The sequence below is a fragment of the Lonchura striata genome, chromosome 8 (assembly GCF_046129695.1).
Source record: "Lonchura striata isolate bLonStr1 chromosome 8, bLonStr1.mat, whole genome shotgun sequence".
Classification (NCBI taxonomy): Eukaryota; Metazoa; Chordata; class Aves; order Passeriformes; family Estrildidae; genus Lonchura; species Lonchura striata.
In genome coordinates this window covers 6,226,360-6,242,787 of record NC_134610.1, presented here as the reverse complement: position 1 = coordinate 6,242,787, position 16,428 = coordinate 6,226,360, and the positions used below count along the sequence as shown (strand labels likewise).

The 16,428-nt window shown below is 40.2% G+C and overlaps 1 protein-coding gene across 1 annotated transcript in view; it reads left to right on the top strand.

Annotated features, from left to right (window-relative positions):
• Positions 1 to 16,428, top strand: part of THSD7B (thrombospondin type 1 domain containing 7B) — a 296,014-nt gene that overhangs the window by 111,272 nt on the left and 168,314 nt on the right. Inside the window, exons 5-6 of the mRNA XM_077784906.1 lie at positions 2,446 to 2,700; positions 8,666 to 8,835. Coding sequence (XP_077641032.1) covers positions 2,446 to 2,700; positions 8,666 to 8,835 — 425 coding nt within the window. The remainder of the gene's footprint in view (positions 1 to 2,445; positions 2,701 to 8,665; positions 8,836 to 16,428) is intronic.

Here is a 16,428-nt window from a genome sequence, read left to right as displayed (position 1 = left end):
TCTTGTCTCTCCTGGTTTAGACACAGCCACAGCAGCACAAATCTGTGCCTGGTTTGCAGCCTCAGATCAGTGAATGTCTCACAAGTCTGGGCTTTATCTGTATCAGATCATCCTAAATACATCTGTGACATGAAAGGCTGTGTCTGAATTTCATGCAAAAGAGTGTTTTTACATTTGTCTTTGTGTTGCTCGGTGTCACAATTAATTTGACTTGGAGGCTCTGAGTGAGTAGGTACAAGTTAATTAATTTTCTTTCTGTTCAGCAGTTGCTTCTAATTCTCCCTCAAAAGCCTACTTGAACAGGATGGAAATTGCCAGCTCCATGTCACGTTCACCTTGAGGTCAACAAAGTTAGCATCTTGCCTTTTATAGCAGGAGCAGTGGGGGAGATTTTCAGGGAAAGGAGCAGCTACTCAGCCTCTGGCAAAGGCTTTTGCCAGTGCAAGGGTGATTTCTGGGCAGGGATGGCTTTCCCAGCCAGGGGGTTGGCACAGGTTTGGAGAATCCATTAGGGGAGGTATTGTCTGGCTAAGAGCTGCGACTGGCAAATATAATTTTGACCAAGAATCCAGTCCAGATTTCTAAAGGCTACATTTTATTTGATGTTTCAGTAAAGATCAGGCAGGACTAAAATCTCTTTTGCAGTGGTGCATCCCCAGAAGTGGATTTTGCTATTCATGCTGTATCTGAATGGGGAGTTTTGATTACTTTAAAAAGTAAGATCAGTTACCTTCCCTCTCCCTTCCCCGTTCTGTGTTAGATAAACTCAAGTTTTCTGGTACTATCAGTTAGGGCAGTGTCTTTTATGTGCTACTGTTTTACTTACTGAAAATCAGGAATTATTCTTCCTTGTTAGTGTTTTGGCATGGGTGGCTCCTCTGTTGAAAAAAGATTAAAAAGGAAATAAAGTGACCATTCACGTGACTGCATCTAACCTGATATTCCAAAAACCTACTCAAAACCCCTGGGTTAGTAAGTACCTATGTGATTGATGATTAGTACTTTCCAGAACCTTGTTTTGATAGAACTGATGTTTTTTACCAAAGACAGCTTTGTAATCAGTTAAATTTGACTCAAAATGTGACACGTTTTTTAATTGTAAGCAAGAATAGTTTCATTTTGAAGGGGTTACATCACATGCTGTTTTTACTTGTTGAAGTTGTTTAAATAAACTTCAGTAAATTCATCCTCACAGCACCTGTGAGATTACTGAGTTTTATTCTGGGTGAAGAAATTGAGAGAAAAAGTTATTACAGTTTTTTTGTGTTTACTTTGAAGTTCAAATAGAAGCCACTGAATGATCTGTTTTGCTGGTGATTGAGGGTCTAGTCAAACTTGATGTGTTTTAATGGAAATATTCCTGTTGACCTATGTGAAAAGGGGACCAATTTCTAGACTGGAGAAAGGAGTGAATGCCTTTTATCTTCTCTGCTCCCCCTATGAGGCTGCCCAGCAATGCTGACATGATTGCCCCAGTCTATTTGCTTTAGAGGGAGGTATGTTGGCCAAACTGTGCTGTAAGGAATAGCAGGAGAGGTAATGGCTGCTTCCCTGGCAGAAGCTCTGGATGTCACACCTTTTAAGTGTACCTGTGTTTGTTCCTTTGACCACAAGCAGCTGGAGGCTGGAGAAGAAAAATTAAGAGTTCACACTGAGTTCATCAGGTGTGGTCTTAATTTCCGAGGCCAGTTTGCATTGTCCTTATAACACTATACAGAAGTCAAAATGTATTGTAGCTTTGGGACTCTTCAAAATGTTGCTGTGGGACTTTGCATCTTGATATCAAATCTCATCAGTTGGTAGCCCTTAGAATTTGGTTTCCCATTGTGTTTGGCCTAGGGTGCCATTTATTTGTTATAGAATGAAAGTGATCATGTCCTGATGTCAGCTGCAGTTACTGAGTCCCAAAATCCAGCTACAGTTGCAGCATTCCTGAGTCGCTGGTTGTTTGAGAGGTTGGAAAATTCTCTGACATTGTTTGACAGCACATGCTTGATAGCAGCCTCATGGAACTGAGACCTTTCTTATTAGTGTGGGATTAACTGTGTTTTAAAGGAGCAGAGTTGCTGAACTGGATGGATGGATGGAGGACATTCAGTCCTGTGTGTGGGATATTAGAATGGTTACCTGTGGCAGTATTTCTCTTGGCCTTAGATTTTGTTTTCCATACAGGATGAACTGTGGAGTTCTAGCTACACAAGCACAAATATAATGCCTTGTGCATTTGTTTTAACTCGAGATAAACGAGATACATTATTTACAAAGTACTCAGCATGCAAGCTTGCGCCCAGAGCTCGTTGGAAATGTGTTACATGCCCTGCATTAGGACTTGTGTTGCACTGGTGTTGATGTAGATCTTCTGATGGAATGACCATGGATTCCTTCTTGAAAAAGAAGTTCATTGAGCAAGACCTCCTCAGCTGTTGCGCTGTGTTCTTCCCGCAGCCTCTGCCTGCAAGACCCCGTGACGGCCGTGACCTCCAGGTCGTGTGTCATGCCCAAGGACTGCGCCACGTCCGAGTGGTCCCCGTGGAGCCCCTGCTCGCGCAGCTGCGGCTGGGGCAGCGTGGCCGCGGGGCTGCGCGGCCGGCGCCGCCGCGTGCGCAGCGTGGCCGTGGGCGCCGGCAAGCCCTGCCCGGAGCTGGAGCAGAGGGAAGCGTGCAGTGGAGGAGGGAAGGCACCGCTGCAGCCCTGCCCCAGGTACGGCCAGAGCTTCTTCTTCTCCCCCAGGTTTTGGAGGTAAAGAAGCCCCTGCAGGTCCTCCCTGCTCAGTTTGGGCATGGAGAGGGTTGCAAGTGGTGCTTTCTCTGTGTCTGAGAGATCATCGATTTGGTCATTGTTAGCTGTGATTATTGGTATCATTTATTGTTACTAATACTCTTCTAATTATTCCTATATTTCATTATTCCTATTACAATAATTACAGTTATATGTAGAAATAAATTGGAATTGCACCCACTACAGTTTGCATTTTCATATTTTAAAAACAGTTGCTCTTGTTCTCAGAAACATTTGTCCTGTTGCTGTTTCAGTGAATTTCATCAGCTGTGCAGAGACTGGGCAGGTCTCCATGGCTGAGCTTTTATTGGCTTTGAAATTTTAACTTTTACATAAGATTTAATTATTGTCTTCATCTCCCCATAAAAAAATCCCAGTCTTGCTTGAGAAAGATGGGAACTGCTTGGAGGTAATAGATTGGACTTTATTGAGCACCTCTGTGTGCTTCTTGAAATGGGAAACTTTGCAGTCCCTGAGAGCTTGCTTGGTTTGTGTTGTGAAGGAGAGGATCTCACCTTTCTGGTCTGCAATTTTGCTTGGCCAGGCTAACAGAGGAGTCTGGTAGTGTGCTTTGCAAAGAAAATAAAATATGGCTTGATTTTTCCTGTGATGTGTTCTGAGATTGACTGTAAAATGCTTTGGGATTGATAGAATTTTCTATGCATGCAGAAAAATCTCCCTGTCTGTGAATGAGTGTGTTTAATAGGAGAACTGTTCAGTGCTCAAGTCATGAGTTTCTGGGGATTTTGCCAGATACTGCCAAAACCTTCTATAAAACCTTTGTAGGATACATTTCTTAGGAAGGCATCACCTATAAAAGTGTCTCTGTATCACTGGGCTCATTCAAAATCAAATGCTGATCATTTTTATGCACCCTGCTAGCAGAAGAGAGGAAGTATAAAAAAATATTCTGTTGCTTGATTACATCCTACGGAAAGGCTCTTACAGAGTGATTTTTGCTCCTGCCCAAGTGCACATCAATTTCAAAGACAATAGATTAACACATTGTCTTGCTGATTTTGTACAGGAGCGTGGGTGCAGGTGACACCTGATTGGGGGAGACTGGCTGGAAGTTAATCAGGGAGGGAACAGACGTGGGTCTGTCCCTGGTTTCTCACTTCCTCTTTTTGACATTGCACTGTATTGAAGGGCAAACGGTTGTGTAGAGCCAGGAGAGCACAAAAGGTGAGAACCTGCAAACCACTGATAATTTTTGTAGGTGCCTCTCTCTCTATAGAAGAATATCTGTTGTTCTTTCAGTGCATTGCTGCTATGCCCAGGTTTTCATGAGCCTGTGAACTCTGAAACCTTCCCCATCCTGTTATGCCTCCCTACCTTGAGGCAACACCTCCGGGGCAGTATCTGCATGAGTGAGGATGAACTCTAATGTGCTAGCTCAGAAAAAGAGCATTAAACTTGCAGGTTAATAGAGCCACTTAGCTGAAAATATTAAAAAGTACAACTCTGGTATTTAGTTAATTGTTATTTCCAGGGATGTAATATCTCAAAATGCAGGTGGTAGGCTATGACCTTCTCACACTGTGCAGAAGAATTTTACAGCAGTGCCTGGTTACTAGGCTTTGATTGATTCACTCAGTATAAAGAAACAAGCGAGAATGAAAATCCATAATATTGCAGTATGTGCTGTGTGTCTACTGGATGTAAGGCTGTGGGGACCAGGATTTTGTATTAATGAACAGAAGTAAAAAATGTATGTTATTAGGTTTCAGCAGCTAGTAAAGGTTGCTATTGGTGCATATTTGAGTTAGCAGCCTGGTGATTTGGTGCTGGTCCTTGGGAATTGGTGACTGAGCTACTGGAAAAAGCTCAGACATAGAGAGATGTTGTGTTAATCCTTGTGAAATAATACAAGAAACCTTAAATGCTCCTATTCTCCTTATTTGACCACATTCTATTTGTAGGGTAATTCCTAGAATGATTATGCTTTTTTTCTCCTTAAATATATGCCACTTCATCTGCTGTTTGCTGAGGCTTACCAAACAATGATCTTTCTACCCCTTAAATGAAAATGATGAATTTAAGGAGCTTCAGTAGCAGAAATAAAAAAGACTCTCCTTCATTTGTCTGGTTTCAACACAAACCACTTCTTCTTTTGTTCTGTTTGCCTAATCAGATTAATTTTTAAATCCTTTAAGTGAGGCTCCTATTTACTTTCCAAGTTCCTAGAAATCTTTTTTTTAGGTTGATTTGGAAACAAGTAGTCTTTCCTTTAGTTTTAGGGCAAGAATTATGCAAAGCATGCTTCAGCCACAGCAAAGAAAGTGGGCTAGGACATAGACCAGAACAAGTTACTGAGCAAAAGGAATGGGATTAGGAAGAAATTAATATTATATTAGAAGAATATTAGGAAGAAATTCTTCATTGTAAGGGTGGTCAGTTGATGGCAGAGCTCGCCCAGCAAAGTTGTGGCTGCTCCAACCCTAGAAGTGTCCAAGGCCAGGTTGGACAGGGCTTGGAGCAATCTGGGATAGTGAGAGGTGTCTGTGCCCTTGGCAGGGGGTTGAAATGAGATGATCTTCAAGGTCCCTTCCAGCCCAAACAAATCTGTGATTTTATGATTTTCTAGAGGCTGTTTTTTAATGCAGGGGCAGAGAGCACCTCATGACTGCATGAATGTACATGATGTGGGCTTCATTCACTGACATAAAAAAGCATCAGTTTAAGAGGTAGCACTTGAAGAGTTGTACTGTACAGAGAGAGGTGGGTGAAGTTATATTCCAGTCTCCTAAAAGGATCCAGAGATGACAAAAATACTTTGAGCCTCAGAACTGCTCAGTTAAATATAACGTCTATGCCCATGGTAAAGCTACAAGTTAAAGGTCCCATCACATGTAGGTAGCACAGGTGTAAATTTGCTATTAAATGGGAAGGGCTTTTAATTTTATGACTGAAGTTTATAATAACATCTATAATCAATAGTCTAAATGCAAGAAAATAAAACACTTTAACTGCGTGTAAGACTCTAGAGCTTTACGCTTTGTTTTACCTTTGGTTATTTGTTCTGAAAGGATTAAGTACTTAAAAAGCTTAAACACATAGGAGGTGATTCTGCTTTCTTTTATTGTCATATAAATTTGGGATAGTTCAATTAAAGTGAATGGCTATATACAGGTATAAAACTTGTGTAACCACTAAGAGCATAAGTCCTATAGACTAAAGAGACCAGGAGGTTACTATAAATCGGAAAGATATTGAGCCCTTATTTGTTTCATAACTGTCACCGAGTCATGAGTTTTAAAACAATGTATTATATCTTTTTTATCCGTGATGTGTTGCTTTCATGTTCGCTGGGAATAGATAGATTTTCCAGAATTATGATTATGTCTTCATATCATTCATTTTGGTTGTGGTTGCTACGTTACGAGACAGGGATATAGCAAAAACTCTCTTTCCTTTGTTGGAAATTCAAAGCTTTTCAGAAGTTAAATGATGGAAAATGGGAATGTATTAAGGCTTGATTTTTGTTAAAAAGGCTTATTGCTGAGATACAGGTGTGATGATATCACTTTGTAAATGAGGTTTATTATGCCCAAATTAAAGATAAGGCATTAGTATGAAGTAGTAAAGACTGGAGAGGAAGTGCAGTGAACTGTGCTAGAAGGCTCTGGAATTGTACTGGGGACTGGTAGCAACACTCCAGCCCTTTGACCTCCTGGTGGGCTTGTTAATGGCTATGGAAATGTGTCCCTTTTTATGCCTGGAGGTCAGGATTTGTTTTTGGAGCACTGGACAGCTGAGGACGTGTGCAGGTAAGAGCAGACAGGGCAGAGGCTTGCAGCTGTGGAGAGCTGTCCTTGCACATGCTCACACAAGTTACTCTGGGAGAATATATAAAGGGATCTTTTTTTTCTTTTTAATTCAAGAGCTGATGAAGTTTAATTATCTCTCTGAGCTCAGATTTAGTTATTTTGCATAATTTTAATCACCGATGGCCTAATTTTCATAGGTGTTAATTCCCGCAGCTGACACTGAATAGGAGAAGCAGATGCTCACACCCCTGGAAATGAGTCTTTAGGATCTAGAGTTCACAGCTGATTTCCTAAGCCAGATATTGATAATGAGTTTTAACTTAGTCAGTTTTTGTTTTAAGAAATACTTCCTCAAAACAACTATTTCCATGGCTGTGGAAAGATGCGTGTGTTCTATACTTAAGATTTTAATTTCAAAAGTAGATCTGAAAAGCATAGAGTTCTGAAGGGATGTGGAGGAGGAATCCTCTTCACCCAGTGTTTGATGAAGAGCATTTTCATTGCCTTTATGGTTGCATTTAACACTGCAGGTCCAAGAAATGGGATTAAGAATTCCCAAAAGGAACTAAAGAGTTACATGTTGTGGGAGTTAGGTATTTGATACTTGTCATGTGAAAAGTGTGCTCTTTATTATTTTCTTTGGGGGTAATGAAACCTGTGTGTTTATCCAGATTTGCACAGGATACTGCGAGTTATTTAAGAGAGCATGACAGCTCATCTGAACAGTACCTGTAAATGCAAGTAATTGGCAGGATTCACAAATATTTTTTTGTGAATACATTACAAAATTTGGGGCTAATTAAAAAAACAGCATTCACAAAATAAGAGAACATGTGTGCTCCAACAATGTGTTTATTTTTCATATAGTTTTGAGATGCAGGTTTGCTTGTTATAGCTGTCAGGAGTAGATACTGTGGAGAATAAGCAGAATTATGATGTGGAAGGCTTTTTGTGCAGAGACACCCCACTGTGTTTGAGTTTACAGTGATCAGTCAGCAGTTAAGGAACATATGTAGTTGTAACAACTGTGGATCTGCTTTTGAAGGAGAGAGTATTTGTCTTGAGAATAAAGGAGGGAAATTATTTTACGTAGTTTACATTACACAAAACCCAAAGATTCTGTGGTAAAAATAACCTAGGAAATTTGGAGGAGTGGAGGCATAAAGCAGCACAAGTGTGAACAGATTGGTTATAAAAACAGTATTGCCTAAGATTTGTGTCTGGGAAGCTCGGGAAGACTTTGGGCTCTTATTTACTCCCCTCAGACTATGACCTGTGAATCAAAGTGAACTCTGCCTGAGGAAACATTTGTGTTAGAAATATACTCTACATTTTCGGTCATGATGGGGAAATAAATTCTGCTTTCCATGGATATACACTGCTGTTTTCTCTGTCGTTTTAGTAAGCTCTTCCTGGCATTTAAGCTGGTACACACTAACAACTGTTGTCTGTACATTCACCTACCTGTGTCCCAAAACATTATAATTCCTTGAAAACCTTTGATGCACTTTATTAGGTGTGAACGGAACATAGAATGAAAGTATTTCTTGTCTCGAGCTTGGTGTGTATCACAATTTGTGGAAAATTGAATTAATTGAGATGCTTTAGCCAATCCCTTGAAGGAACTGGCAGAACCTTGGGCACTTGGAAAGGTGCCCCCTGTGGAAGAGCTGTGAGTGCTTGGAGCTCCATTGAAGTATGCAGGATTTCAGCTGCCAGGGGCATTTCAGAGAGAGGTGTTCAGCTCTTGGCAGAGAGGGGTGGTTTAGTGCTGTGAGACACATGTTTGAAAACTGCTGTTCACACTTAATCAAACCTCTTAATCTTCACTCATTTTTTACACTGTGCTCAAAGGTGCTGTCAGGGTGATTTAGTGCTTCAGAACGCTTTGCAGATTGGTGCTCTGTCAAAAGTTTTACACAAGTGCTCTAGACAAATAGCACTTTACTTAACCTATGCAAGTTTAACATTTAAAATGTTTCCAAACATTCCCTGTTTTGGATAGGAAAGTGCTGCTATAAAGATTAAACCAGTTGTATTTTTGTCATAACGTAACCTCTCCCTTATCTGCAGTCTTTCAAAAACTCATTTTACCTGTTCTCTCTCTATTCCCAAAGGTTTGCCTGGAGGACCTCTGAATGGAAAGCTTGCCAAGTGTCTCTGCTCCTTGACCAGCAGGACCCTCAGCAGCAGAAGCAGGCAGGGCTCTGTGGAGGTGGGATCCAAACTCGGGTGGTCTACTGTGCCCAGATCGTCGTGGAGCTGGGGACACACCGGCCGAAGGAGGGTGCGTGTGGAGGGTCCCTCTCAACTGCTGGCCCGAGTGGGTCTGAGCAGGAGAAACAGGAAGAAAGGAGTAGATAACATGGAGTCATTGGTAGCCTTTGGCTTGCTGATGCCCTCCTTGCATCCATGCTCACACAGGGAGGTGCTGCTCGGCACCAGAGGAAGCCCTGAGGAGCTGCCAGGAGCCACAGCCTCCTGGGATGAATTGTTGCTCTGTTGTTCACTTCATTGGGAGAGTTACAAAGGATGAAGGAACTAAATTATACTTGGAGTTGACTTTTCTTCCTCTGTCATATATATCAGGAAACCCAGCCCCTTGGTAGCTGAATGCACTTATCTGTAGTGTAGTCTTAGTTTAGAATATAAAACAGGTTGTCACACACCATTCCGGATATGGCTTTAGCCTCTGCTTCAGGTTGATACACAATCTTTCTTGTGATTTGAAGGGGAAAGCAAAAATAATATTGTCACAACTTCTGAGCAGACAGACGAGTTTTGGACTCTGGAAGTGAGTTATATTTCCTTTAGAAGAATAATAAGTAGTTACAGATTTACAATGAATAATTCATCACAGGCTGTTTTATTTACTCAATGCGGTGCTCTTGCAGAATGTGTTTTTGAGCAGAGATGTAAGATAATAACACAATATTGTATCTTAGATTTATTTACTTACAGAGGAGAAGCAAGTGTTTCCTGGATGCCCAGTGTGTGTCCCAGCATCCCTCACAGACTCTGAGGGTATAGACAGCCAAACTTGTTTTAATCTCTATTCAGTCCATGCACAGTTGCTGATTCACCTCTCCCAGACTGGCACTCCTTTGCTCTCCCAGCACAACCCCTCTCTCTTGTTTCACACAAGTGTGTGATGCAGGGGACTTTCAGAGTTAGAAAAGTGCTGTTGATAAAAGGTGTGTGGCATTTACTGACTTTCTTCATCCTTCTGAGCACTCCTGTGTTCCTTGCAGCCACTGCAAGGCAGGCTGGTGAGCAGAGAGCTTGAACTGACTTCATTCATACTTTATTCTGGGTCAGAATTGTGAATTTCTCAGGAAGATAGAGGAGTGCCTCTGAATTCCTTGAGCATTTACGTATCTCATGACCAGAGTGGTGCTGCATATCCAGTGTGTGACCTACCTGCAGCTTTTTCCCTTGCTCAAAGTTTAGTTCAGCTTAAAAGTTGCAAACCCTCTCCTCAACTGAAAAAAACCCACAAAATCTGGGATACCTCTTCCTTGTATTTACACTTCTAATCTCTTAAAAAAAAAAAAATCCATAGAGTCAAGTGGAAAAACCCAGATGTGCAGAGCAATTGTACAAGGTATAAACAATTACTGTAATTTCAAAGCAGTAGTGCAGATGTACAGTAGTGCTTGGAAAGTGAAAATCCCATCTACTGTCAGCACAGTTACATGCAAATGGAAAAAGGGAAAGCCTTCCCTGTTAATCCTCTTCATCCAGTAATACTCAGTCTGTCTCATTTACTAGCTGACTAATTTTTGTTCTTTGAATAAATAAGGAATTACACATTTTTTGGCTTTTTTCTTTTGGCAATCAGAACTGGCAGAATACTTTTATTTATCACTATCTCATCTTTTACTGTACCAATTTTTCAGCTATGAGGAGAGGATGAGGAAATTAATCGTCTATGTATAAGCAAATATAGTGTCTAATTGCTACCATCCAAAGCACAGTAATTTTCTTTCTTCACCTCTTGAGTGTCCTTAAAGGGATCATTCAGGAATCAAACAAGCAAGTCTAATGGGATATTACCATCCATCACAGTTGTTATTCTTCTGGTGACTTCCAAAGAGAATTTGGACCTGGGCCCAATGACATATGTGAAAGAAGATTTTGTCCCGTGGTCTCTCCAGCAGCATTCTGGGATAAAATATGTTGAATCCTAGTTGGAGACAGGTACCATCTGTGATGTGTTTATACATACTGCTCAAAGCTCTTTTATCTCCCAAGGATATCTCTCCCACTTTTTATTTGCCTAGTCTTCCCATCCATGTCTTCTTTTATTAAAATGTGTGCTTGGAAAGGGAGCACCTGTTTCCTTGAGCCTCTATATATCAGTTGTTCAGAATGTTAAGTCTGCTGAAATCTTTCTGTATTTTGATTATAAGGTTCCAACTTGAAGATACTGAAAATGGAAAACTGTCACTCAGGTATTACTTTAAGAAATGCATTGATAAGATTTCATATTTTTCTTCTCCAAGAGGTGACCTAACTAAGAAATCCCTGTCTTGTTCCAAGTGAAGTTATATGTTTTCTAAGCCTTGAGGAGGATGTTCATACTATTAATATGAGTATTTGGAAGGAAAAGATATTGCAGTCTTTGAAGTACTTGGTAATATTCCTGCATTCTGAGGCTGTTATTACACCTAAATTTACATTGGTAAATGTGTAAAGTGATGTGTAGTTCAGAGGTCTGTGAAGAGACTGTGCTGCTTGTAATGCTGCCTGTTCTGTCCAAGGAGTCCACATCCCTCCTCACCTGGGAGGCTTTTGTTAATTTAGGCTGAATTTTAACATCATTACCTTTCTACAGATCCTGCTGGTTTTAAGTATCTCACTGAATTTTAACATATTTAAATTTATAATGCTTAATTTTCACCAAGAGGCAGTAATCTAGTAATTCCAGAGATGGAAGTGGCAAATCTGCATGTTTGAAATGATGTTGCTTTTAAAGAGGAGACACATTTTGCACAAAAAGTAGCACAGAATATGCAAGTGAGCTACTTGTGGTACAGCCCCTTCTGCCCTTCACTCTGGATATTCTTTGATCCCTGTGCCTGAAATCCCATTTTTGGAACAAATTGTATGACTAGTGGTAGCTACCATTCTTTGTACCTCTTTTTTAAAGTTCATTCATATGAAAACTCTTTTAAGCAAAGTAGGAATGCACATCATGAACTTATTTTCAAAGCCAGACACTGCTGCCATAGGACACACATGCTTGCTTCTCTTCTGTAAATCGGCTTACAAAAAGAGATAAGATTTTTGGGGTTTTTATGGAATTTATCTGAAATGCATTTTTCCATAAAAGATTTTAATTGATCTGGGTGAATATCACTAACTAGCAATCCCCAGTATACCAACAAAAAAGACATCTGGTAGGAAAGAATATTATGCAACAATCTGTTTATGAAACCTTTCCTTGTTTGGCAGTACAACTCTCCTCTCAATCTCAATAAATTATTCCAGTGGTATGGGAATGAAAATTCCTCTTAGAATCTGGGACTGGTAGCTGTATTTATATTCAAACTGTTAATAAACATATGTAATTTTTAGATTTAATTTTCTACCTCAGGATTTTTGGTTTTTTACTTTCTTTTCTGAAGACCAAGGAGTATTCTGTTTTCTAATTAATTTTGTTGTTTGGATTTATCTGGAATCTGTATCTCTTTCTCAGTAGTCTGGGAGATAGGAAATACTTCTGGAGTATTTTATAAAGATTGCTTTCTTCTCTGAATTAGTTATCTGCTGTCTCTAGTGACTGGGATTGCTGCTCTTTCCATATTTTCTGTAGTTTTCTAACTAGGATTCTACCTGCCCTGTCATTCTTTTGTAAAATTTGTGCCTTTTAGATCTTGACATTTTTCCTTTTTTACTTGTTTGAATGAGATCCGATTCATATCGTGCTTTCAGAATTTTCTTAGAGTGTTTTTGAAGCCTGTCTGCTTAAGTTTTAATTATAGGACTGAAAAGACCTTTATGAAATAATGCTTTGCATCCTTGAATCCTCTTTATTATTTACTCAGCATAGTAAATTTGTCTAATGTATCCCTTATTACCTGCTCACTGGAAGTCATTACAGGTTCCTGTCTTTTTAATCTTTGTTGTTACATCTGAAAATTCACGTAAAATTCTCATGCCTGTACAAGGTTCTAAAATTTTGTTTACTTTTTTTGCTTAATGAGTTTCTCTATCATATTTTTCTCCATATATTTATTTTTATTTGAGCTTTAATTTCAATAGTAGGTATGTGACACAGCCTTCATTTTTTTGGATGGCTTTCAGTGTTACCTTCCAAAACTATTTCTTATAGAATTCTCCATTATTTTTGTATTCCTCTTTCCTTTGAGAGACATTTAACCCTCACCTTGCCTGACTTACTCCCCTGAAGTTCTCAGCCTACACTAATTTTTGCTTTTTTTTAGGATGCAATTCCACCTGGTTCATTTTACATCAGATTGTTTTTTTATAAACTTGTGTGTTGCCAGCTGTAGCAGCAAAACCTCCTTTAGTCTGTTTACAGCTGAGGACTTGGAAAATCCTCAACTACCTGTTCAGGTCTAATGGTTACTCTCTGATCCATCCCTCTGTGTATTCCCTTATGTAGTTTTGTCTTACAAGCCCCTTTACTGACAGAATCACAAAATGGTCTGAAGCTGAAACTGGTCCCCTGCACTTTCATCTAACTCCAACTTCTACAAGTCTCAAAATGATTATTTTATGGCCTTTATATGTTCTTGTTTTCCTCAAAATACTGAACTTTCTCCCTACTGCTGATAGACAAAAATGCTTGTTCCTTTCTTATCTGATGAGTGAATTTTTCAGATTCTTCTTGATTCCCACATGGGAAATATTTTGGCATTGTGTTTTGTTTTTCAGATATTGGTGTCTCTTTGGACTTGCACAGAGATTAATTTGAGGAGTCCTTTCATAGATATGTTATTCTCTATTTATTCTCATCCCTTTCTTTCTGCCCTATTGTCTCTTTTAGCTCCAAAATGTGCTGTTTTACTTCCTTTGCTCTGTATGCTCTGTTCCCTAATGAAGGTGCCAAATTTTTTTCCCTGCAAGTTCTTTGTTCTGCTCTGAATCATGACCTTCCAATGTTTGTCTCCTGGGGGATTAGTGTTTCAAACAGGTGCGTGTGGCATCTGTTCAGTAAACTGTGATTTTAGGAAGAGGAAAATGCCAGTGGAAAGTCCAGTTTGAATGTGCCACCATCCCCTTGGGTGCCAGGGGTCTTGTGGAGCACCAGATCCAGCTCTTCAGGAACTGGAAGTTGGTTGTGCAGGCTGTTGTTGTTTATGGCTGCTGCCATCCTGCATATTTATAGGGAAAGGGCTGTGTTGATGCACATAAGCTGCCTGGAGGAGTTGATGCAGGTTATGCACTGTTGGAGTGAACAGGAACCCTGTGTGGAGTGGAAGCCCTATATTAAATGCACACTTTTTTTTTTTTTTTTGTAAATTTATGCTGGTGAAACTGCAGGAATGAGAAGATTAATTTACTCTACGGAAATTAGAATTTTAGGACTTTGATGTTTAAATCCTGTTTTCCTTGTCTAGTTTATGAAATTGAAAAGGAATAGGTTAGCATATATATGTAATGAGAAAACTTGACTAGGACTGTAGGAGGGAGAGAAATAATGGTCAGCAGTGGTGTGAAAAAAGCTTTGTTGAGCTGCTTCTGGTGCAGCAACAGGAACATCCAGCCTGGGGCTTAGCTGCCCTGAATCAGCTAGAAACCAGATTCTCAGGTGGAACCTCTGCCCCCCAAGGATCCCTCTCATCCCAAACTAGTTATTTATCACTGGGATGGCTGTATTGGCTTGAAAAGATGAGAAATACACCTCTGAAGTGTGAAATATATTCAGAGAAGTCTGTATCAGATTTTTATTGCTGGGATGCCTAGTTATTGATCTGTAAGCTCACCAAATGCTGAGCAGATTTATGAGATACGACTCACATAATGGAAAAATAAATATGTAACAGCTGGCTTCTTCAGGGGAAACCCTGTAGAAGCAGGAGAGGAAATGATTTTATTCAGATTGTTGTAGTGCTTGACAGTGGTGTTTAAATGTGCATTTCAAAAAATTGAGTTTGAATCCATTAAGGAAAAAAACCATTTTCCCTAACGTCTTTCAGAGGTGTAATACTTTTAGTTATTTCATATCTTAAAACTAATTAAACTAAAATAAAGTGAGTAATGTTTAAAAAGATTTGACAGTGAAAAAAGTGAGCCTTTTAAGAGATGCCTTATAAATAATAGGCCTTTTTTTGTCAATAAGCTATTTGTTATGACCCTGAATAGTTATCACTTTATAAATGCTTGAATTTGTTTAGCTGGCTGTGGTTTGCAGGAAATAATATGTTGCCCAGTTAGTTCACGTGAGATGCAAGGTTTTAGTCCAGGCTTTTATCTTTAAAAGCTAACATTTTAATTGCATCTGTGTTTTTATAATAATTTCCTGCCACTGGAACTGGATTCATTCCCTTCCAGACAGTGATGGTTTGTTCTGTGTAATTTTGTCCTGCTGCTGTTCTGAGGCTGAGGAGCTGCATTGTGTTCAGACAAAAACATGGAGCGAGATGAAAAATTCAAAGGATTTGTGTGCACGAGGCTACGCCACAAACTGGGACACTGGGGAGAGAGAAGGAAGCAGAGGTGTCTGGAGCAGGAGACACTGGAGATAAATGAAGTTTGTGTGCCAAGGCCAGCCTGGCTGCTCCCAGGATCCGTGCTGGCTGTGTCACCAGCGTAGCTTTGGGCCACCTGTGCCACATCCCGGTGTCCCAGGCACATCCACAAAGGTGCTTTTGTGGTGCCAGTGGCAGAAGAGGTTTCTCCTTCCTGTGGAATGAACGCTGAACTCGGCACTGGGCAAAGCTCCCACTCTTACAAGGCTTTCATGAAGTTTTCATGGATTTTCTTCCCTGTTTCATAGGTTTTCTCCCCTGTTTTCCTTGTTTCTTCTCTCACCCTCTCTGGTGGTCTGCTCCAGCGATTTTCAGCCTTTTCTGGATAACAGCCAAAAGGCTCAAATACCCTGCAGAATCCTTTTTTCCTTCCCATCATTGCCTTTGCTGCCATCCCAGCATCCCTGTTGCCTCTGCTGTTTTTCCTGGACACTCTTAATGAATTGTCACCTCTGATCTGCTCAGTCATGTGGCTGCTGGTGGGGAGCCCCGTGCTCACTCTGAATTTTTGCCAGATATGTAGTGTCTGTTAATCTCTACAAGTTCTGCTGTAGCAAAACAATGCAGTATCCCAGCTGAGATCACAGTCCTGTTGAGCAGCAGAGGGAGGACACAGGGATACTTTTTGTCTGTGTCACTTTAATAAAATTGTGAGGATTTTTATTGTTCTGAAATGCATTAAGCCATTGTTGCTCTTGGCAATCCACTATTAACCCTCTTTCATGCTGTGATTAGCCTTCTATTCATACGTTGTTCCTTGTCTATTAAATGGATTTTAATTGAAAATAGGCCTCCAACTTTGTGCTTAGTGGCTTCAAAACTAATTGATTTTTCTTCAAAGCATAAAGGAACCCTTTCCATCAGACATGGGCTGCATTAGAACCAATGGAGGAGTGCAAGGGGCTGGGGTTGGTGCCATTTCCAGGCTGGTCAGATTGTATCCCCCACTTTTCCCTTGTGCACTGTTTTGTTTTTGCTATAAAAATGTCTTTCAGGTTAGAGAAATTACTTGCAAATGTTGTGCTGGGTTTACCCCTATGGTGTTTTACACATGAAGGTATTTTTATAACATAACTCCTTTGTGGTTTTCTCAAGTAATTTCCCTTTGTATTGATCCAAGTGTCTTTGGTTTATAAGTCCCAGCAAAGGCAGTAAGAGCT